At 49.2% G+C, this 24,455-nt stretch overlaps 1 protein-coding gene and 1 pseudogene across 2 annotated transcripts in view; both read right to left on the reverse strand.

Moving 5' to 3' along the window:
• F8 (coagulation factor VIII) overlaps positions 1–24,455 on the reverse strand; it is a 72,758-nt gene that overhangs the window by 18,615 nt on the left and 29,688 nt on the right. For both annotated transcript variants that reach the window (XM_030575762.1, XM_030575761.1), the window contains exons 12-19: positions 21,305–21,455; positions 18,397–18,606; positions 10,930–14,284; positions 9,114–9,279; positions 6,070–6,282; positions 4,664–4,892; positions 4,243–4,425; positions 3,165–3,281 (exon numbers count right to left, since the gene is read on the reverse strand). In XM_030575762.1, the coding sequence (XP_030431622.1) occupies positions 3,165–3,281; positions 4,243–4,425; positions 4,664–4,892; positions 6,070–6,282; positions 9,114–9,279; positions 10,930–14,284; positions 18,397–18,606; positions 21,305–21,455 (4,624 nt within the window). The remainder of the gene's footprint in view (positions 1–3,164; positions 3,282–4,242; positions 4,426–4,663; positions 4,893–6,069; positions 6,283–9,113; positions 9,280–10,929; positions 14,285–18,396; positions 18,607–21,304; positions 21,456–24,455) is intronic.
• On the reverse strand, positions 308–1,157 carry LOC115657574 (annotated as a pseudogene).

Below are 24,455 nucleotides of genomic sequence, written 5' to 3' on the forward strand. Positions count from 1 at the left end.
AATCGAACGTGAGTGAAGCTGCAGCCGGCCCCTGCCTGGCACAGTCTCAGAAGTAAAAGCAACGGCTCCAGGAGTTCATGGGCAGCAGCAGGCAGGGCTAAGGGGATGCTTGGGACACTCCTTATGCGTTTCTCGTTAGGAGAGGCACCAGTCTCCCTGTATTCACGGCATCGAGGGCTGCCTCTGGCATTGTGATCCAGGCCAGGCCACCAGCCCATCTGCCCCGGCAGTACCAGGCGAGGGACACAGGCCTCCCCAGAACGCTGCACAGCTGCAGGATGTGGTCCGTGACTATCCGTCTCTCGGGTCCACAGTCATCTGTCCGGAGCCCCCTGGCACGGCTCTGTGCCCAGTGCCCCCTGCAGGGCTTCGGCTTCGATGTGCTGGAAGACAGCAGGGAGGTCTTGCCGCTGTTCCGTTGGACTTTCTTTCCCTCCTTGGTGGAGGTCCCCAGGCGCCTCACAATAGGGTCGCTGCCCAAGTCCTCCAAGGGCACCTGGACGAAGAGCGGGTGCCCTCTGAAGTGCCCGACCATCCACTCATGCACCTCTTCCACGTCGGTGATGGTATACACCAGGCCCCCAATGCGCAGGACATAGGCGTATTCAGCCAGCAGCGTAGAGCTGATGATCTGCCACTTGTGCTTGGTCTTCTTGAAGTGCGAGTCCGGGAAAAGGAAGAACATCTTGGCCAGCTGCCCCTTTTGAAAGAAGTTGGGCAGGTGCTTCATGGCATTGCTGCGGATACAGGCGATGTTCTGGTACTGCCCGGGATGGGATGCTCTCAGAGACTGGATCCGGTCGCGGATGTAATCCGAGACCTTCACTCGGATCTCCAAGCCCAGCATTAAGGTGTTGGGGAAGAGGGGTGACAACTCGACCAACAAGCCCCCATAACCGCAGCCAATATCAGCGAATTCGACTTGTGCCACAGGCTTCGCTCTCGGAGTCCTTTGGGTCATCGTGACAGTCATCTCTGGTCAATGGGGTGAAGAACTCAGGGTAGTGCTCAGCCCAGTTCATTTCCTCAGGTTTTGTGGGATAGCGCAATGTGTGGTCCGCCAGGGGGTTGGAGTGAGCCCGCTGCCGGTAGAAGTGCTTCTGGGGCGGGCCCTCGCCATGGCTCCCCCGGGACCCCGTGCCGGGCCCCCCACCCATGTGGAGCCCGCGCGGCACAGCCACAGCTGGAGTCGCGGGAACCTGTTGTTGATAGGCAGTTTCTTTTAAACACAAGTTTCTAAGAACATCTTGGCTGACACCTCCAATCTTTTAAAGTCCCTTTGCTGCGCTGCGGAGCACTGAATTGTTTATTTCCATTATAACTTAGACCCTTAAAAAATCATAGTACTTGACACTGTCTTTTCATGTCAAGCCCTTTCTAGTAAAAAGTGGATTTTGAATCTTAAGTGGCTTTTAAATTTATCTTTAAACAAAGCTTTTTCTGGCTTACATTTAATGCTCCCTTAAGAAGAGGAAAGAGACCTTTAGTATGTAAAGCCAACTATCCTACATCTTGGCAGAGGGTTAGACTAGATGACTCTTGTGGTCCCTTCTAAGCCTATGATTCTATGATTCTCTTAAGTATAACAAATCAATCCTTTCCTTCTGTTGTGAAACTAGTATTTAAAATGAGGTGGAAACTGATTTACACTCTTGAGCTGGCAAAGACTTCACTGCAATTCCCAACAGATTTTGCACCACTTTACATGATAGAGTATTGCTGAACATGACAACCTGTGGCCAGCCTCTGTGACTCGGTGAGTTGTTGCCTCTTTGTTCCTCCATTTACCTATCTACAAATGGGTATTTCTCTATTCAGTTAGCCAGGGCCGCCCAGAGGATTCCGGGGGCCTGGGGCCATCGTAAGCAGGCGGCTCCGGTGGACCTCCCGCAGGCGTGCCTGCAGAGAGTCCGCTGGTCCCGCGGCTCCGGTGGAGTATCCGCAGACATGCCTGCAGGAGGTCTACCGGAGCCGTAGGACTGGCAAGCGGCAGGGCGCCCCCCGTGCGGCGAAATTCTAGAGCTGGCCCTGTTCGGTGGCGGGGGGCCCTTCCGTTCTGGGACCCTCCGCCGAAGTGCTCCGAAGACCCGTGGCGGGGGCCCTCAGCTGGCGAATTACCGCCGAAGAGCAGCCTGCTCTTCGGCAGTAATTCGGTGGCAGGGGACCCCTGCCGTGGGTCTTCGGGGCACTTCAGCGGCGGGTCCCGGAATGGAAGGGCCCCCCACCGCTGAATTACCGCCGAAGACCGGGTTGCACTTCAGCGGCAGGTCCTGCTTCGGCGGTAATTCGCTGGTGGGGGCTCCTTCCCCCCAGAGTAGAAGGACCCCCTCGCCGGCAAAGACCGGGAGCAGAAGAAACTCTGGGGCCCGGCCCTGCAAGAGTTTTCCAGGCCCCCTGGAGCAAGTGAAGGACCCCGCTCCAGGGGCCCCGAAAAAAAACTCTCGTGGGGGCCCCTGCGGAGCCCGGGGCAAATTGCCCCTCTTGCCCCCCCCCCCGGGCGGCCCTGCAGTTAGCCAGCTGGATGGCGCATGCAGTGGTGGTGATAAGTGCACACACATTTTTGTATGTGGTCCATAGCTTCTTAGGGTTTGAAAAATCAGGCTGCTGGCGGCAAATTTTTAAAGGTGGTTCAAGCTGGCCTCCAGTTTTGCACCCATAGTCACATGCCCCCTATTGGATGGGGGTGTAATTCACTGCAGATGTGAATGACAGCAGGTAGCTATCCTGCTGTCTCATCTGTAGGCTTGGTCAGGTGGTTAGATTGTTCAATCCTGTAACTCTCATTCGCCCACAGCTGACTGAGGGTGAAAACCGGTGTGTCCAAATTTGAGGGCTACGAGGGTAAAATATTCAAAAGCACCTAAGTGACCGGAGCCCTGTTCTCTAGAGTGCCTTAGGCAGCTACTTCTGCACCTGTGAAAATGCTCCCCCCTGCTGTCTAACATGAAATTCTCAGGAGGTGAATGAAGAGTCAGCGAAGGTGACCAGGGCCACCCAGAGAATTCAGGGGGCCTGGGGCAAAGCAATTTTGGGTGCCCCTTCCAAAAAAATACTGTAGAATATTATATTCTCGTGGGGGCCCCTGCAGGGCCTGGGGCAAATTGCCCCACTTGCCTCCCCCGGGCTGCCTTGAAGGGGACTGTAGAACAAGAAGAGTCACTTACTCGGGTCATACACAAGGAACAGGGCGCTCATTCCAGCCTGCCGGTGCTCTCCAACCTCACACTCCACCCGCCAGATTCCTGGGTGGGAGGGGCGCATTTCCACCGTCCCAAAGACACCTGGGTGAGGAGAAGAGGAGGGACAGCAAAACAAAGGATTATTTCTTTCTAGCGGATAAGAGCAGGCAGTCGGCAGATTGTGCTGCCATGATGCCAGTTGCACTGGACTACTCACAGAGTAAAGTACTGCCCAAGGGTGGTATGGGTGCCAGGCTACTTCCTGAGCCTTAACAGAACATTGACTGGGTCAAATTGTTCCCTGGTGTAACTTCATCAGAGCCAGTGCAGATAGACAGGAATGAGTTTGGCCCAATAAATGCACTTGAATTTGATACTTAATAATAATTAACAAAAATATGAATTGTTTGTATTACATTGCACTTAGGAGTAGGGGCACCGGAACGGGAGAGCCAGGAGGCCACGGCCTCATCACTTTTTACCAGCCATAAAGCTGAGCAACGGGGGTTACTGGGTGGAGAGGAGTGAGCAGGGGGTGGGATCTTGGGGGAAGAGGCAGGGCGGGGCAAGGACAGTGTGAGGGCAGGGGCTCACGGAGAATTGATGATATGAGGGTGGAGCTTCAGGGGGGAACGGCCAGTGCGGGGGCTGGGCCTGGGGGTAGTACAGCACTGGGATGGGGCCATGGTTTGGGCACCTGTGGCCCCCCCCCGCCCACTTTTAGGGTGCTTCCACCACTCATTCCTAGGAGCCCTAGTCATGGACAAGGACAAACAGAACAAGACTCTTCAAAGCCAGTAAGGTTGCATGAGCAAATGGCCATTTGAATCCACTTCTTCAAGGCAGGGTTGGTTCCAGGGCCTGTTTTTCAGGCTGAGAGGAACTCATCTATTTAGGTAGCCCTTGATGTGAGGATGGTGCCATGTCCACCCTAATCATAGTGCATCAGTTGCACTAAGCTAGATGGGCACTCTTTGGAGCTAGGCTGCTGGCATGCCTGCTTCTCCCACGTCAGTCCTTTCCAGGAGACAGGTTAGCTCCCAGCACCTGGGTCAGCTCTTACCAGGATAGAGGTTGTAGACTCCCATTCGATACTCGTGGTTCGTCCTGATGGCAAACTGTTGCCCGTGAAAATAGACCGAGTGGATGTCCTCAGTGCCGCCCACATTCAGCAGATACCATCGCACCCTTTGGTGCTGAGCCATCACCAGCCCAGGCAGTGCGTCCATCACGTAACCATTGATAGCTGGAGGAGAAGAGCACACTTGGGACGTGCTGTGGCAGGGGAGTGGATCAAAGTCTGCAGACAGCAGCAGCCACGCTGGAGTAGGCTGAGGTCCCTCTTGCTGTTATCCAGGGGATGGGCAAGGAAGGGGATTCTGGAGCTCTGGTAGTTAGACTGCTGCTGTAACAGCAGCCCCTGCAGAGTTTCCCTCCTACGTGGGCTGTCTGGGTAGGGAGGGGAGAGAAGCCGGAGCTCTTACCATGGAAGTAGCTGCTCCTTCTAAAATTAGGATCGTCTGGCTGGATCTGGCAGAAGGGTGGGCAGTTCCTCTCCATGTTCTCGGCGAGATACCAGCTTTTGGTCTCATCGAAGATAGTGAAGAGCAGAGAGAACTCCTGCACCTCCAGCTGCCTCCTGAAGGCACGGCTCAAGATGCCAGGGCGGCAGATAAGCAGCGGCCCAACCAGGCCAGAGTGCAGATCCTTCTCCTAAGAGGGGAAAATAACCAGAGAGTAATGGGAATGTAGAGTCCACTCCTAACTTCCACCCCATCCACAATGTGGCTACTCAGAACAACATTAACCACTGTCAGGCAGGACTCTGGAAGCGTGTGCTTCATCCCAGGATGGCTCTCTCTGTGCCTGTCAGATTCCAACAGCGCCCTGTGAGTGCCAACCAAACTCCAGCAGCATGTGCAGCCTCAGACTAGACAGACAGGTGAAGAGACCTTGGCTATGAATGCTCCCAACTCACAGCTGAAAAGCCAAGAAATGGAGAGGAGCAAGGCATGTGCAGAGCCTGGTGCTGGGACTGGGAGAGGTATGCTGGGTTTCAGCAGGGGGAGAAGCCCCCTCCCTCTCTGATCCCAATCTGACATAGGGGAGGAATCACACTTAGAATTGCTCTGATTTGATTTATAGTTCTGACTTGCTGGGTTCCCTTCCCAGCTCCGCTGCTGATGCAGTGCCTGACCTTGTGCAAGTCGCTTAGTCCTGCTGTGCCTCAGTTGCCCCACCTGAAACTCTTTGGACAATGGTACAGGATGTTGTGAGCATTAGGCTGTGGCTGAGAAGGACTAGATTTTTAAGTCTGACGGCTGCTCTATCCATAGCCTGCACGGGGCCAGTCATAAGGATGCCCCAGACATGCCCCCTGCATGGCTCTGCACTGCCTAAGGACTCACCAAGGCAGGGGAAGTTTTGTACCTCTGGGTCACACAAGCAGCCAGAGAGGGGCTGAGGATCTGGCCTGTGAAATGTGACCAGGTGGAAGGAAAAGCTTTCTAACTCTCAGGGTGATTAAGCTCTGGGATAGGCCCCCATGGGAAGTTGTGGGATCTCCATCACAGAAGGTTTTTAAGACCAGGTTGGACAAACACCTGGTCTAGAGTTCCTTGGTTCTGCAGGGGCCTGGACTTGATGACCTATCGAGGTCCCTTCCAGCCCTACGTTTCTATTTCTACACACTCTCAGACCCATTCACAAATGGTCCAATAAAAGCCCCCATCAATGTGTCACAGAAATATCCTATGCAGTAGTGTCCCAGGCACCAACCCCCTTGGGTCTGCATGGAACAGGGGAGCTGGGATTCTGGCTGAGAGGCAGCTGAGGGCAGAGATGGCTAGCAGAGAGACCAACAGGTTTCTCATACATGGTTCCCACCTACCAGGTTAACGCTGGAGAAGTAAGCCCAAGCCTTGCAGTCAAACTCATTGTCAGTGGGTGCCATCTGGGGCAGCACCTTCCAGGAGTACTCGCGGAGTTCGCCGGGCTGCACCGCTTCCTGGCTAGGTGTGTTGTTTTCCCCCAGGCCTCCTTGGTAGGGCAAGAGGTTGGAATGGAAGGAGTAAGGCCGGGAAGCTAGGTTCTTGAAACTAACCTGCACCGTGGGGGAAAGAAGCAAAGAAAAGGGTTACATTCCTTGTGGGAGGAATCTTGGAGCCAGGGCACTGCCTACACTCCTTCTCTGGGTAGGGCACTGGCTATGCCCCATACCCTTCCTGCTGTTGTTCTTTAGCGAAGCCCAGTGAGACAGATCCTAGCCTCAATTCTGCTTGTGCATCTCTTACTGGCTCTGGGAAAGGTACATGTGTTTTTATGGGCAGGATTTGTGTTTTCTCCCCAGTGTCAGTCAAACACAGGCCAGTCCTTGCCACTGCTTTTTCACCAAGCTCCAGCCTCTGGCTCCATACTACCTGGTCTTTTCTTCTTCCCCAGTTCAGGGTTGTGCCACCCCCTATTGTATGTGTAAGTGGAGTCTGCATGAGCTCTCCCCTGACATCTAGTGGTGAGCTGTGGAAAAGGACTTCAGGAGCTGATCTTGTTTGCGTGGACACATCCACCCTGTCTAGGTGCTCAGCATGACGTGATTACGGACTAGATGACCTCCTGAGGTCTCTTCCAACCCTAATCTTCTATGATTGCTTGTCCAAATGATCGCTTGTGGTTGGTGTTGGCTCCCCGGTCTCCTTGTTATTGGGACAGGAGTAATAAAGGGTTGTTATCCTTGTTGTGTGAACCGAGGGCTGGAGAACTGTACCTGGCATACCCCGATGAAAGGACTCACCCTCAACTGAACGGCACTCGCTAGGCAGGGGACATGGGTTCCAAAGCCCAATGAGTTGAGAAAGGCTGGGGATAAGTACTTGTATTTGGTGGTGTGGGTCTTGTTTAAGGGTCCTAAGCACTATTTGATGCTCTCTCTCTGGTATAATAAAAGAACTAATTTAGACTCAATTGAGTGTCTTATGAGCTACAGAGCTGAAATCACTAATACCTAGGTCTAAGTATTAGACCTACTTTGGGACAATATCTCTATTACAAGAGACTGCCTAGTGTGCACCAACTGTGAAACTCCTGCACTAACAGCTGAAATCACTGAGAGCTGTGTTAAGTGGTGGGCCCTGAAGACACCTTGGTGAGTGGGTAGCTGGGTGGCTGGTGGAGAGGACCAGAGCAGAGCCCCTTAGAGAGGTGTGGCAATTGGCTGGTGTGGTGATGAGCAAGTGCCTGAGCAGTAGAGCGTGTAAGGTGTCTCCTTATACCCTCTTCCACCCAGGGTGGGAGGTGAACTCTGTGGATGAACCTCTGAACTCTGGGGCTGCACTGGCCAAAAGACAGCAACTGTGAGTGGGGTGCAGAGAAGGGACGGGCACGTTAAAGGGACTTTTTGGTTGCTGGACTTAAGAACCTGAGGGGAAAAGGACACTGCCCAACTTACTTCGGGGTGGGTCTTTTGCTCATGGTTTATGTTTATGAACCCTAGTTGTGGGATTTTCCCAAATTAAGGTGGAGTTACTTCCCTCCTTTTATTAAAAGTTTTTGCTACATTCAGACTCTGTGCTTGCGAGAGAGGAAGTATTTCCTCTTAGAAGTGCCCAGGGGGTGTTGTGTAATTGTCCCAGGTCACTGGGTGGGAGCTCGAGATGATTTTGTGTTGTATTGGTGAAAAGGAACCCCTAGATACTGAATCTGGCCCTTGCTGCTGCTGGCTTCACCTGGCAGAGGGGTTATGTATGCTAAGAATTTCCCTCTTCCTTGGTACATATGATGAGTACAGGTCTCATCCACACTGGACTGGTGGGGTGTCTTTGGACTCAGTTTCAGCCAGTCAGCAAGAAAGGACCCCAGCCTGGGTCCCAGCTTTACACTGCCCAGCCAAACTCGCACTATCACTCAGCTCAGCCGGAGCTGTGTGGGAAAAGAGGCCTTGTCTGCATGAGCAAATTACACCAGTTTAGCCAAAGGTGTGAACTGAAGTTGATCCAGTTTCAAACTCTTTTGTGGATGCTGTTATTTGGGTTTAGCTTGAGTCCAGTTGGGACAAGTTGATGCTAAACTGAAATAGGCCCCTCTTAAACCAAAATAAGAGTGTCCACACAGGAGTCTGCACTAAATAGATAGGTCTAGCAATCGATTAAACTGATGCAACTTGCTCATGTAGGCAAGGCCTGAGTTTATACACGATTCCTCAGTTTGGTCCTCTGCTCTTTAGGGAGGATGAATCAGAGCCTGATTGCACTTGGAGACTTGGGTGTCTCCCATGGGAGCCATTGTGAATCCCAGTTAGCTTTCTTCTCTTCCCTGTTCCTTCTGCCTTTTCAGAGACTCTTTCTCTGAAGTGCCATGTGGTATTTCTACAGAGACTGCTCTTGTGATCAGGAGACCCTCATCTGTGACCTGGACCTGCTAAATGACTTTGGCTGAGCCACTTCACTGCTCTGTGCTTCGGTTTCCCCTCCCAGCCTTTGTCTATGTGCATCGTGAGCTCTTTGGGGCAGGGACCATTTCTCACTATCAATCTGAGCATCACAAGGGGGCCCTGATCTCAGCGGGAGCCTCTAGGTACCACAGCCCAGCTCCTCACAGATATCTAAGTGCTGATCAATGGGAGTTAGGTGCCTGAACACCTTAGAGGAGCTGGGACTGTGTTAGCCCCACAGAATACCCTTGCATTGTCAGCACAATGAGAGCCAACACACCCAAGGAACTGCAGCGGAGTAAAGTGAATGTGACAGAACTCAGCCATGGCCCTTGACGGGCAGTTTTCTAACTCCAGCCTATGGTGCAAGACAGCCCTTTGGTGCTAACAGGTCCTGGCACAAGAGGTAGCAGGAAGACCCACCTAGAACTAAAGAGAGGCAGCTTTGCACTGGGAACGTCCTAACGCCTTTTAAGGAAATGGGGATTTTCCTTTTCAGTCTCACTCACCATTATGACATCATCAACTTCTGCCCTGATGTATGGCCCCAGGATTCCCAAGTGCTCGTCCAGCTCCCCACGTGCCAGCGGCTGGGTGAAAGAGTTGTCCAGGTACCCTCGGAAAACCACTTTCTTGTACCGCTGGAAGGGCTTCCTCCAGCCCCTACTTGGGCCGCTGCAAGAACAAGAAAGGACACACCCTGTGGGAAGGCACCAGCCAGGCTTGATGAGTGGAAGGCTTGAGGCATGGACATTGGAATCTGGGCTCTAATGCCTCTCTCCACTCTGACTCCCATCACAGCTTTAGTCCCTCGGCTAACTCCCCAAACAAGCACCTCTGTTGGCATTGTGATCTCGCTATATACCTGCTCAGGCAGAGGGTCTGAATGTAGAGCCAAGCCAGGAGCCACAGGGCTCCGACTGTCCTTCAAGAGGCAAAGCATGAACTGACTGTGACAGTGATCTATGTAGCTGTCAAGACATGTCGGTAGAGTCCTGCAAATCTGTGGCTATCTGCTTTATATCCACGAACTGTTTTGCAGATACAAATTGTATCAGCACGGGGCTCTACATGTCGGCATTTTCTCTGTGGTGCAGCTTTTCTTTGACTGGAATCTATTCAGAAGCCCAGGGGCTGAGGTACAGTCAGGTACTTACAGAAGCTCCAGCCTTTGCTGTCTTGGACCCTCTCTAGGTTCTGAGTGTTTAGTGCTCATAGCCATGCTGGAGAGCAATCCAAGTGGGGTAGCATTCAGACTGAGAGCAGAGGAGGTAGCTAAGAGTACCCCCATCTTCATCTTGCAGGTGTTTCGCTGGCCCCTCCTCTGAGTCAATTGTTTTGGACATGGCTGTGGCCAGCTCAGCAGCCACACAGCACACAGTGCTCCATGGAGGATGCTCCCTTTGGCGTCCCCCAGCAGTATGGACAAACTGTCAAGTAGGGGACTAATCACAGACCAATGTGATGCTCATTCTTCAACTACATCTCCTTAGCATTGCCAGGTCTATAGGAAGCCAATGACTAAGTCTGCAGCTCCAACTCCTGCCCCTCACCTGGTAAGGCAAACTGATACTGCAGACCACTGGGAGGACACATTACAGCCAGAATCTTTGGGCTCAGGCTAGGGAGGATGTGAACTCCTCAACGAAGTGGAGCAGCAGGTAGCAGGGCAGAGTTCAGTTGACTGCTGCCAGTTGGGCTGCTACACTTGGAAGGAAGATCAAGCACTCAAGAGGAAGACAAGACTCTATTGGGGTGGAGCATCATGAATAGGACAGCCTGGGCTGGAACTCAGTGTCTGTCTCATGGTGGGGCCTGTACCCTCATAGACTCATAGACTTTAAGGTCAGATGGGACCACTATGATCATCTAGTCTGACCTCCTGCACAATGCAGGCCACAGAATTTCACCCACCCACTCCTGTAACAAACCCCTAACCTATGTCTGAGTTACTGAAGTCCTCAAATCGTGGTTTAAAGACCTCAAAGTGCAGAAAATCCTCCAGCAAGTGACCCGCACCCCACGCTGCAGAGGAAGGCAAAAAACCTCCAGGGCCTCTGCCAATCTGCCCTGCAGGAAAATTCCTTCCCGACCCCAAATATGGCGATCAGCTAAACCCTGAGCATGTGGGCAAGACTCACCAGCCAGCACCCAGGAAAGAATTCTCTGTAGTAATTCAGATCCCACCCCATCTAACGTGCCCTGGATGGATCTCTAAGCCTTGTCTGGCTTTGTTCATCCATGCTGTGCTGTAAAAGGGAAAGCAATCAATAGGGTGGGAAAGATGCCTCATGCAAGGGGAAGGATGTGTCTGGTAAAACTTACTTAACTTTTAGAAAGTGTTGGGGTTTCTGGCTCTCATATTCCCACAGCACTTCGACAGCTGCAATGAAATACTGCTGGACCCTCCCAGTGAAGGTGCGCAGATCTTGGTCCTCCTCATCCCCATAGATGTCAAACTCGTCAGTGTCTCTCTCAGGTTTGCTGTAGTCATCATAGTCTGATTTTTCCTTCTGGGGCATTGAGATGTTGGACTTGACCGTGTTGTTTAGGGCACTGGGTTCTCTAGGGGTGTCAAAATATTCCTTGGATCCAGGAGTGGAACTCCTGTTCTTTGCTTTGCCGATGCTTTCCCTGCTGCTCTGTGTCCCATCTACCTCCTGTGCCTCCTTCTTCCATTCTGGTGTCTGTATTTTACTATCTGAGAGGGGAATGGCATCTTCCTTTTTAAACACTTGATTTTCTTGATGGCTGTGCTTCAGCTTCCATTGGTCCCCTTTAAGGGTCAGGTTGAGAGCCACGCCATCTTGGGGAAATGGATAGTTTCCTTTGGAGGCCTGTTTTGTCAGGATCTCTGAGGCCTCTTTGCTTGCTGGAAAATCCTTAGATTCAGTTCCTAATACTTGGTCCTTAACAGCACTAGATTCGAGCTCCCGCTGCAGCTTACCGAAGATCCACGTTTTCTTCAGCTCCTGCTGGTCCAAAGTGCTCACTTCCCCATCTGTCACATTTCCCTTGGGCTGCAAGCTCAAACGTGCCTCCCAGTCAACACCTCTTTTATGCTGCATTGCAATTACTGCAGGTGTCTCAATTCCACTCACTTGCCCCACAACCTGTGTTGAGATGGGGACCATACTCGTTGTGTGCTCTCCTGCAGATGCAGTGGGCTTTGTGTCTGCCTCAGCTCCTACCTCCTGTTCCTCTTTGGTAGTTTTCTCATAGGAATAGGCAGAGGTAGCACTAGTTTTCTCCTCCTCTGACTCTTCCACCTTCAGAAAGGAGTTACCTCCTCTCTGAGTTGCATCACTTTCACCTTGGTTGTCATAGTGTCCCTCTACTGCTGGTGGCTCATGACTGCTGGCATGATGTTGAAGAGAAGCTGACACATCCCTGATATATCCTGTGGGGTTATCAGTGCCAGTTGCTCCATGATCTCTTGCTGTTGTGGCTACCAAGAGTGGCCTAGCAGCAAGTGGGTTTGCTCTGTCGTTGTTACTTATCTTGATAGTGCCTCTGAGCCTAGCTCCGATTCCTCCTGTACGTTTGCCAGAGTTATGCCTTCCCTTCAATGCTCTGGCTTTATCCTCCAGTCCTTGCTGCACCTCTGTTTCTTCCAGTAAAGTTCTATGTGATTCCAGGGACCTCTTTTTTACATGAACGCTGCATCCCTGAGAGTTTTGATCACAGGGCTTGTCAGCTGTCCTTTGCACTAGCTTTCCAGGGGTCTGGCTGTCCGAGTCCAGCTCCATTCTCTTACCTTTATGGAGTGTTCCTTCTTTGTCTGATGAACTGGCCTCCAGGAGATCTGTATCATTTATCAAGTCCATTAGCTCTGCTGGAGGCACTTTCCTGTTGAGATAAACGTCCTCATTATCTAATAAGCTGTTGTCTTCATTTGTTGGCTCATCTAAACTTAGTGCAGTAACCTTGTGTTTAAGAAATGTGTCCTTGCTGCTTTGTAAAGGGCCCTTTTCAAGCTTCCTCTCATTGGCCATAACATTTAATTTGAGTACGTCAACGTTCTCCATTTCAGACATTCCCTTACTTTCTGTAGCTTCTTGAAACTTTGTCCCCAGTATTAATTCATTGCTTTCTTGTGTAGTAACATAACTGGTGGCAAAAATGTCACTGCGGCCCAGAAATGGTTTTTTTAGAAGGCTTGTACTGTTGGTAAGTTTATCTGGGGCTAGCCTGATGCTACTTTCTGCAGACAAGGAGTGTTCTACATTTGAAAGACCCAGACCATCACGAGATTTATCCTGTCCTGATTCATGGTCCAATAGACGTTTTTCTGCAAGGCTCAGATCTGCTGTATCATAGGTATCTAACAGCACAATGTTAGTCTTACCAAGGAGAAGATCTTTCTGATGTGGTGCAGGGGTCCTTTGAATTCCTGTATCATTTGAATACGTCTCTACAGTCTTTTCAAAGAATACTTCTCCATTTGTAGCTGGTGTGTTCTCCTGAAGCATGGTACCATGTGCTGGGCTATTTAACTTTCCTTCTTGAGAAGTTTCATAAGGACCCAGTGAAGCCTCTTCTTGAAGCCTGGTGTCATTTTCTAACCTAGTGTCCAGTTGTATCGGTGCACCATTGCTTTTAATAAATGCTTTCCCACTGTTCACATAGGTGATGACATGTATACTTGTGTTATCTGCGGACTTGTCTAATGATGCTGAAGTACTATTCCCTTTAAGGAAAGTGTTATCATTACTTGATGAAGTCATTTCTGTAGCTCTTGTATCATTCAATGGTATGTGTGTTTTTAAAGATGTAATCTTGAATTCTAGAGGCATTTCATCATGTAATGGAATCCTTTCTTGAAACCTAGAATCATGTTTTGAGACATTCAGTTGCAGTGAACTATCATTCTCTTGAAGACCAGTTTCTTCAGCATTAAAAGAAGGTTCCTGATGGCCCATCACATATGCTGATTCTTTTAATTGTGCCAAAGTAACATTCCCTTTAAGAATTTTTTCTAAGTTGGTTAATGGAGCAGTTAGTTGGAACATCACATTGTCTACTGACTTGTGCAGCTCTAAATTCTCTTTAGCCATCTCTACAGCTTGAATTGGTCTATGCTTTCCAAAGAAGAGATATGAGCCAGCTGCTGCAGCTCTTGCTGAACTTGTGTTATGATGGACCACTTCACTTAAGCTTGTTGAGTTTCCTTCAGGAGAAGGGTGTCCAAATCCTTGGTCAGGGCTGATCATTTCTGACAATCCTGCCTCTTCTGAGAAGGAATCATAAGATACTGGCTCAAAGCTAGTCTCTGTTTGAGAAGATAGGGAAAGGCCATGTAGATCGGACAGCACTGATTTGCTGTTGGAAGAGGGGTCCATGGAATTCTTCCTGCTGTTTTGAAATCTGTTATTGAATTTGAGGGGCTGGCTGGGTTTTCTCAAGCAGGGTATTAGCTGGGGGTTGAGCGTCTCTGTTTCCTTTTCGGAAGAAGTGACATTACGATGCTTTCTCAGACACAGCCTGTGCCATCTTTTATTCTTGGGGAAGCCCCTAGGTTGAAGGCCATTGCCTTCATTTGTCAAGTAATCTGGTATCATCTCATAATCTTCCACATAGGAATACAGTTCTGGATCAGTGTTGCACTTGGAGACTGTGAACTTTGCCCACATTCCTCTGTCTCTGAAGTCAGGATTCAGGCATGCCAGCATCCATACGCCTATCCCAGGAAAGGACAAAAGAACAGCATTAGTCCAACATACCAGGAAATCTCAAGAGTTATCACCCAGCTGGTGCTCCCTCATTAGCAAGCTCTGTATTTTAAGAATGCTTATGGCATAAGCCAATGACATTCTTGTTTCCACTCCCACTGAAATCTATCACACACTGGGTTCACCTGTCATGCATGTCTCCATGTGCTGCAACATTTCTGGCAGTGTTTAGAATTAACCCTGGCAAGGATTTTTAATTGCTTTAATGCTCCCTAACAAACCTAATGAATTGAATGCATCCCTGGTACCATAACCTTTACCTGGTATGTCCCCACAATGGCTTCGGTGGAGAGTAGCTATGAAGTGGTTAATACAATGGCTGCAACTTTACATGTAGGTGCCAGTGGGATTCCAGAATCAACCCATCAAAGATTTGGTTGGTGCTGTCAGATACACTGTACTGGTTCTATGGTATAATGGTCAGCATTCTGGACTTTGAATCCAGTCTTCTGAGTTCACAAATCTCAGAAGAGCCAATACTTGGTTGGTTGTGCAAGGGTGGCAGTGGATTCTCCATCACTGGCAATTTTTAAATCTAGATCAGCAGTTTTTCTAAAAGATCTGCTCTATTTCAAACAGGAGTATTATGGGGCAGTTCTCTGGCCTATGTTCTGCAGGAAGCCCTTTGAATCTGTGAACCTATGGTGCAGAATGTCTTCTGCACATGCTGATCTCCTGAGTCCCAGTCTCATTTCTCTCCTGCTCAAGTTAAAAGAAATCAGATCCCCTTTATCACAAAGCCTCTCTTCCCACCCCCCTACTCTGACCAGCTCATTCCTGCCTGGTCAACTCTGAACAGCCAAGACTGGATATAATAACAATCATCTAGATTTAGATTATTCTAATAGAGATTTAGATAATTCTCCCCATGAACTGTTGATTTCTGGGTTCCCTCCTCCCTCCTTCACTAGAGAGGACAGGGCCTTCTCTTGCTTTGGGGGCCTGTGCTGGTTCTGGTCACCAAATAGGCTGGTGCCATTCATCCGTTCTAAATTCACTTACATAAATACAATTATGCCACTTCCTTATTCTCCCCAGGGTGGGCGAAGGGCCAAGGGTTAAAGCCACAAGCACAACTCTGAGTGACCAGTGCCCACGTGGCTGTTTCAAATCAGAAACAGGAAAAGGCTCGAGGGAAGCTGGCATTGATTGCACAGCACACTGGCATCATAACAGGCCTGACCCAACTCCCATAAAAGTCGGTGAGTAGACTGCCTGTGCCGCAGGGAGTGTCTGATCCAGTGAGTGGGACAGGCAGGTTAGGGATGAGGAAGAAGAAAGGCCAGCAGGTAAACTCTGAGATTAAATGACTGAATTAAATATGTGGGTTGAGATCGGGCTAATTGCCTAAAGGATGTGGACACTGGGTTGTCATTCATTCCAATGGAGCCTGGGCACACACACCTTGGTGTGGCTTTGGCAATCTCAGCCATGATCTATGATGGGAATTATAATTACTACATTCAAGCTGTTCAGTGACTTGTTTTAAGGGCTCAGCAGACACACCGACAGATGAAAGGTACATGGAAGAAACTGGACTGCAGCGCTGAGATGCACCAGATGCTAAGGGGTGCCAGATGGAATTAGGCTCATTCCACAGAACTGTCCCCAGCAGCGTTTCCATCCCTCACTTAGAGTGATTTTCCTGACACCAGCAGAAAGCCCAGCACTTTGGGATTCCCTATCATTTGGGAACTGGGATGGGAGGCTGGAATAAACTTGACAGAGCATATATGGAAGAATCTGCATGCATTATAACAGAACAAAAACACTTAAAATAATCTTAACTAGGCACTAAAATATAGTCTGTTCTCCAGCCATACACATTGTCAGTAAGATTTGTTCTGAGTTTTTAAAAGGCTGCAAGAATGTTGGGTGCTATTTAAAATTTAAATCGGCGTACATATGCTGTGCTAGGCTGATCTCACTGCAGTGTCATGTAATGGCATAACTCGTACTGGTCAAAATGTGGAGCTAATCTACCCAGGCTCTGCCCACAACTACAGAAAAGCTGAAATTCTGCTAAAACTATCAGCAGTGAAACAGTTAATGATGCAGGCCTTGCAAAACCAAGCAGAAACCACAGCTGACTTAAAACAATTCAAGGCCTTCTCTATAAATTAAAAGAAACAAAACAAAAAAAAAGGCACAAGCCTAATTTTAAAAAGAATAATTTGCAGATTACTTTGACAAGAAACAAATAACAAATTACTGAATAGAAACAGCACTCCCAGGTGGTGGAACCTTGTTTACTATGTCTCAGTCCAGATGTATTTTTAAAACTATTTTTAATACCGTTTTAAGTACATTTGATGGGGGTGAAAGGTGCCAGATTGACAGCCCTGGGGATTGAAAGCCTGTATTTATTATAGAGAAGATACAGCATATGCAGAGACAGCATATGCTTCTTCCACACTGTCCTTGTCAATGTATCCCAGAGAGGCACTCCTAGAAGAGAAAGGTGTGTTCATTCTTTCCGGCTCATTTAGGCCCTGATCTTGCCAGATCCAGGCGGGCAGATTCTTACACCCTTGCATAGTCCCAGGGAAGTCAATCAGGATGTGCACAGACAGAGCTCCTCCCTCGTGGATCAAGGCCTGAGTCATTTGCCTCTGTGTTCAGATGGCCACCAAGGAGGCCAGTGCTGATGGTAGCTTTTTCTTACCACTAGCAATGGGACTTGAGCCATCTGGGCACTTCACATAAGACATTAGATCACCATTAGATGGTAACAGCATTTACTTTGTCAAACCAGTCCCCTTGAGGCAGAAGGCTTTGCGTCCCATCACCCATCCCACATGGGATTCTGTAGGAGTGGAACAGTCTAGTTTTGCAACTCAAGGAGTAGCGATGTCAAGTTAAAGGTGCTTGTTGCATTCCATAAGGGGGGAATCTGAGTGGCCAAAACTGTGGTTGTGGCTTTTCTAAAGTCTTTTGGGAATGACCAATCAGCTTCTGCCCTTAGCACCTGAATAAAGTACTCTGGAAATTACTCTCAAAGTTCCTTGCCCAAAAAAAAAAAAAAGGTTTAGAAGTTTAACTATTTTTTAAATTTAGAGTTTTTATAGGGGTAACGTCACAATAACATTACATCTCTCAGCATTCTTCACATCATTCGTTAGTGGCCAAAACAGGCACAAAATGTAACTGTGTCTATTGTATTTCTCAACTCTGCTCTGTTGTTTCTCTGGAACTCAAAAAAGATTTCAGAGACTGGAAATGAAGTCCTTCTCTGAAGCTATAATCTGCAGGGTTTGACTGTGGTTAGTACACACAATACCAAATATGATTTTTCTTCATCTATACACTGGGCACCAGGTCATGGTCAGCATCATGCCAGCAAGGCTGATTCTTCACAACTGTGTTCAAACATGTTAAACTTCTGTAAGATAGCCACACCGTAAGAGTTTGTTCTGATGATAGGAGTACTTGTGGCACATTCAAGACTAACAAAGTTATTTGAGTATAAGCTTCCATGGTCTACAGCCCACTTCATTGGATGCATAGAATGGAACATATAGTAAGAAGAGGTTTTTTTCTCCTGCTGATAATAGCTCATCTTAATTAATTAACCTCTTAGAGTTGGTATGGCAACTTCCACCTTTTCGTGTTCTCTGTATGTATATCTTCTTAATATATGTTCTATTCTATGCATCCAATGAAGTGGGCTGTAGCCCAAGAAAGCTTATGCTCAAATAAATTTGTTAGTCTTGAAGGTGCCACAAGCACTCCTGTTCTTTTTGCGGATACGGACTAACACGGCTGCTACTCTGAAACCTGTTCTGATGATGTAACTTCATAGCTAGCTGGGGAGGGGAGGGGAGGGGAGGGGAGGGAGAAGGGCAGAACCAGATGCACCTGGAATTTACTTGCTCATGCAGTTTCAGTTGAGTCCTGATTAATTTCTCTCTTTCGCTTAATAAACTGGTTATTTTTCTAGCTGATCCCTATAGTTCATGCACGTAAAATGCTCCTGATGGAACATGCTGACCTGTCTCTGTTAACATATACTGCACAGCAGCTGGGCATAGTAATTTATAAAACAACTAAAATTATTAACCTGGCTTTTCCATGCTCATGAAGACGGTTTCTCCAGAAAGTGGAAAGAGGGTGAGCGTGTCCTTAAAGACCATGTTGTGTTTGAAGGTGTTTCCAGAGAAGAAAACAGACAGGAAGTCTGTCTGGGCACCGACACTTAAGACATACCAGTACACCACTTGATGCAGGCAAAGTTTCAGGTGCAGGTTGTCAAAGACGTAGCCATTAATACCTGGAAGAGGCAAGGGGTGTGAGAAGTTTTATCAGTGTTTTGGTCTCACATGGCAGTTAACCTTTTATATTTTAGCTAGGTGTGACAATACAGTTAAGACTTCAGTTCATTCCCTGACAACAAGCAGGTGTTGATCACATTCCCCCTCCAGAAGGAGCCCAGATCAGGATAGCCATGACCATAGATTCATAGATTCTAGGGTCAGAAGGGACCAATGTGATCATCTAGTCCGACCCCCTACACAAAGCAGGCCACAGAACCCTACCCATCCACTTCTATAACAAACCCCTAACCTATGCCTGAGTTATTGAAGTCTTCAAATTGTGGTTTGAAGACCTCAAGCTGCAGAGAATCCATCAGCAAGTGACCCATGCCCCACGCTGCAGGGGAATGCGAAAAACCTCCAGGGCCTCTGCCAATCTGCCCTGGAGGAAAATTCCTTCCCAACCCCAAATATGGCGATCAGCTAAACCCTGAACATGTGGGCAAGACTCACCAGCCAGCACTCAGAAAAGAATTCTCTGCAGTAACTCAGATCCCATCCCATCCAACATCCCATCACCAACCACTGGGCATACTTATCTGGTGATAATCAAAGATAAATTGCCAAAATTAGGCTCTCTCATCATACCATCCCTTCCATAAACTTATCAAGCTTAATCTTAAAGCCAGATATGTCTTTTGCCCCCACTACTCCGCTTGGAAGGCTGTTCCAGAACTTCACTCCTTTAATGGTTAGAAACCTTCGTCTAATTTCAAGTCTAAACTTCCTAGTGTCCAGTTTATACCCATTTGTTCTTGTGTCTATATTGGTACTAAGCTTAAATAATTCCTCTCCCTCCCTAATATTAATCCCTCTGATATATTTATAAAGAGCAAGCATATACCCCCTCAGCCTTCTTTTGGCTAGACTAAACAAGCCAAGCTCTTTGAGTCTCCTTTCATATGACAGGTTTTCCATTCCTCGGATCATCTTAGTAGCCCGTCTCTGAACCTGTTCCAGTTTGAATTCATCCTTCTTAAACATGGGAGACCAGAACTGCACACAGTATTCCAGGTGGGGTCTCACCAGCGCCTTATATAACGGTACTAACACCTCCTTATCTTTGCTGGAAATACCTCGCCTAATGCATCCTAAAACCGCATTAGCTTTTTTAATGGCCATATCACATTGGCGGCTCATAGTCATCCTGTGATCTACCAATACCCCAAGGTCCTTCTCCTCCTCTGTTGCTTCCAACTGATGCATCCCCAATCTATATCTAAAGTTCTTATTATTAATCCCTAAGTGCATGACCTTGCACTTTTCACTATTAAATTTTATCCTATTACTATTACTCCAGTTTACAAGGTCATCCAGATCTTCCTGTATGATACCTCGGTCCTTCTCCGTGTTAGCAATACCCCCTAGCTTTGTGTCATCCGCGAACTTTATTAGCACATTCCCGCTTTTTGTGCCAAGGTCAGTAATAAAAAGGTTAAATAAGATTGGTCCCAGAACCGATCCTTGAGGAACTCCACTAGTAACCTCCTTCCAGCCTAACAGTTCACCCTTCATTACGACCCGTTGTAGTCTCCCCTTTAACTAGTTCCTTATCCACCTTTCAGTTCTCATATTGATCCCCATCTTTTCCAATTTGACTAATAATTCCGCATGTGGAACCGTGTCAAATGCCTTATTGAAATCGAGGTAAATTAGGTCTACCGCATTTTCTTTGTCTAAATCTTTCTTTGTCTCAAAGAAGGAGAGCAGGTTGGTTTGGCACGATCTACCTTTAGTAAAACCATGTTGTACTTTGTCCCAATTACCATTGACCTCAATGTCCTTAACTACTTTCTCCTTCAAAATTTTTTCCAAGACCTTACATACTACAGATGTCAAACTAACAGGCCTATAGTTACTAGGATCACTCTTTCTCCCTTTCTTAAAGATAGGAACTACGTTAGCAATTCTCCAGTCGTACAGTACAACTCCTGAGTTTACCGATTCATTAAAAATTCTTGCTAACGGGCTTGCAATTTCATGCGCCAGTTCCTTTAATATTCTCTGATGAAGATTGTCTAGGCCCTCCGATTTTGTCCCATTAAGCTGTTCAAGTATGGCTTCTACCTCAGATGTGGTAATATCCACCTCCATATCCTCATTCCCGTTTGTCATCCTTCCATTACCCCTAAGCTCCCCATTAGCCTTATTAAAGACTGAGGCAAAGTACTTATTTAGATATTGGGCCATGCCTAGGTTATCCTTAACCTCCTTTCCATCCTCAGTGTGTAGCGGTCCCACTTCTTCTTTCTTTGTTTTCTTCTTATTTATATGGCTATAGAACTTTTTACTATTGGTTTTAATTCCCTTTGCAAGGTTCAACTCTACTTGGCTTTTAGCCTTTCTCACTTTATCTCTACATGTTCTGACCTCACTAAGGTAGCTTTCCTTGCTAATCCCACCCTTCTTCCACTCCTTGTAGGCTTTCTGCTTTTTCTTAATCACCTCTCTGAGATGCTTGCTCATCCAGCTTGGTCTACAACTCCTGCCAGTTTACAATCAAGAAAGATCAGGTCATTCATTGCTAGCTAATATCAGCTAACAATGATCTACCAGAACTGTGCTGAGCCAATAAGTAAGATAGGTCTTTATGTATAGATAATCCTGGTTTTTCCTTCAGTCCTCCACTTACAGCTCCCACCCTGGGATACTCACTGTGGATAACATTTGAGGCATAGAAATCAGGATCCTGGGGGTTCACAGTAGCTGCATCTGTGCAGAATCTCTGTATATTTTCTGCCAGGTACCAGCTGTGGTTTTCATCAAAGACCGAAAACAGCACAAACCTCGTTTCATCCGACATCATCTGGGAATCACAGAGGAAGGGGGTTATTCATAATCTGGTATGGCTCTGGCCTGGAGGTAAACTGACACTCAGAGGTTACAGTGTACCTGCCAACGGATCACCCAAGACTGGGCAGGACGTTGGTACTGCAGCCAGGCCCACCAGGTGGCAGCCTTAGCTGCTGTGCCCAGCAATGCATTTAATCCCTGCCTGACCAACAGCCTGATTGCTAAAGGCCTATGGGCCCCTGACTGGATGGACAGGAGCACTCTCCCTGGGTACCTGGACTATAGAAAGGCCCCAACAGGAAGAGGAAGCTGTCTGAGCAATAGACCATTGTCTGCTGGTTGCTGCCTCTCCCAACCCTGTCTCGCTGCCTCGCCTGACCTCGCCTCCCCAACCCACTGACCCAGCCCCTGGGCTTGGATCTTTTGCCTACTGACCCCCAGAGAGCTCTGACCGTTGTCCTGGCTGCCTCTGATGCAGACTGACCAGCTGCTACCCCATCACCATGCACACATTTGACTCCTGCTCTGGCCTGCTCCCACCCTGCCGCTTCAGCCAGGGGGCATGACAGTGCTCTCAGCCAGCTAGTGGAGTCCTGTGGCTGCACGTCCTTTGTGTGCATGTATCCGGCATATGGCTGCTGCTAAACTCCAACCTAGAGCCTCACAGTATGTAGGTAGCAACTATATTAGGTGAGTTCAGAGATGGTCAGGGGTGAAGGTAACTTAAAGAACTTAACGGGTACTCCGGAGTCCTTAGGAGGGGGCAGGGCATCTACCAGAAGAGGCAGGGCCTTTAAATACCCAGGTGCTTTAAATCAGAATTTAAAGGGCCCAGGGCTGGGGCTGTGGTAGCAGCAGCTGGGAGCCCATGGCCCTTTAAATTGCCCCCAGGGCTACCAGCTGCAGAGGCGGCTAGGAGCCTGAGGGGTGATTTAAATGGCCCGGGGCTCCAGCTGCTACTACCACAGTGGAATCCCGGGCACTTTAAATCACCATCAGAGGGGCCCCTAGCCTCTGGCGGAGCTTTAAAGGACCTGGGGCTCTGCTGCTGTAGCAGCAGCTGGGAGACCCTGGCCCTTTAAATCACCGCCAGAGCCCCACTGGTGCTACCCCAGGGCTCCAGCAGCAGAGCTCGGGTGGTGATTTAAAGGGCCCCAGAGGGTAGGAGCAGTAGGACCCTGAGCCCTTTAAATGGCCATCCAAGCCGCGCTGCCGGAGCCCGGGAGTAGCAGCGGCAGCCGGGGGCTCAGGTGGTGATTTAAAGGGCCTGGGGCTCCAGTAGCCACTACCAACCCGGGCCCTTTAAATTGTCCCAGTAGCCTGCTGGAGCCCTGGGGTAGCTGCGGTGGGGCTCTGGCGGCTATTTAAAGGATCCGAGGCTGTGGCAACTGCTACTACCTCAGCCCTTAAAATAGGCACTGGAGTCCCGCTGCCACTGGGGCCCTGGGGTAGTGGCAGCGGGGCTCTGGTAGCAATTTAAAGGGCCATGGGCTCGGCCATCGCTACCACCCCGAGCCCTTTAAATCATCCCCAGAGCCCTGGGGTAGCAACAACGGTGCTCTGGCAGCAAGTTAAAGGGCCTGGGGCTGTAGCTGTGGCCGAGCCCTTGGCCCTTTAAATTGCCACCAGAGCCCCGCTGCCACTACCCCAGGGCCCCAGCGGTGGCGAGGCTCCGGTGCCTATTTTAAGGGCTGAGGTAGTAGCAGTTGCCGCAGCCTCGGATCCTTTAAATAGCCGCCAGAGCCCCACCACAGCTACCCCAGGGCTCCAGTAGGCTATAGGGATGATTTAAAGGGCCTGGGGTGGTAGCAGCTACTGGAGCCCTGGACCCTTTAAATCGTCCCCGAAGCCCTGCTGCTGGAGCCCTGGGGAGGCGGCGGCAGCTCTCTGGTGGCTATTTTAAGGGCTGGGGTTGTAGCAGCTGCCGCAGCCCCACCACCGCTACCCCAGGGCTCCGGGGACGATTTAAAGGGCCCGGGGCAGTAGCTGTGGCAGGCGCCCCGGGCCCTTTATATTGCACCTGAGCCCCGCCGCTTCCCCAGGGCTCCGGCAGAAGGGCTCTGGCAGCAATTTAAAGGGCCCAAGGCTCCAGCTGCTGCTGGGAGTCCCACGCCTCTTAAATTGCTGCCAGGGGAAGCCAATCCGCCCCCACACAGTGCACAGACTCTTGCCGGTACGCCATACTGGGGTGTACTGGCTTACTTTCACCTCTGGAGATGGTAGATTCCAGAGTGAGCTGCAGCAGCCAGGCTGAGCACGAAGCTGTTCTGTGTTCATATTACAACCAGGGTTGGGAGAAGCTCTTTGCAGAAAGCACAACTCATGCCTCAACCCAAAGAGAAGCACTGGAAATGTGCCATGAAAGCTTGTTCTTGCAAATCTCCTTGCCTAGGAGTGCGCTCTGGAGGAGCAGACATGTGTTAGATGCTCATCCAAAGCAAATGTCCAAAGCTTTGGGGCCAAATTCTACCTTCGCTTGACACCAACACAACCCTGGCAGTAGCCAAAAGCCCAGTCACTGACTATATATATTGGGGAGTTATGAAAACATAAATAGATTTTGTTGTCAGAGCTCATTAATTTTAACTCCCAGTGTCTTAAGAGGACATTGAAGGGGTCAGCACTCTGTAGGATTGGGCCCTTGCTCAGGGCCACAGAGACAGGACTAGAACAAAAACAAATAGTCTGTCTCATGAACAGATTGTGTGATACTCTGGGGAGACAGGACCAGCCCCACCTGTGCGATAAGGGATGTGCTGCTTCCCCTCCTGAAGGGGCAGGACTAAGGGGAGCAGGTGACAGTGGGCCTCATCAAAGGGCTGAAAGAGCGTAGTCTGGGATGTGCAGCCATGAGCCAGGGTTTGCAGAAAGCCAGGTTCTCCAGGGGCACCAGCCTGGGGCTGAGTGCCTTGTGTTGGAGCAGAGAAGACACCAAGGTAACCCAGAAAGGGGCTGGGACCAGAATACAAATGGTGGGCTAAAAAGACACCCATTGAGGGCAGAAGAACCTTTT

Source organism: Gopherus evgoodei, chromosome 9, assembly GCF_007399415.2.
Source record: "Gopherus evgoodei ecotype Sinaloan lineage chromosome 9, rGopEvg1_v1.p, whole genome shotgun sequence".
Taxonomy (NCBI): Eukaryota; Metazoa; Chordata; order Testudines; family Testudinidae; genus Gopherus; species Gopherus evgoodei.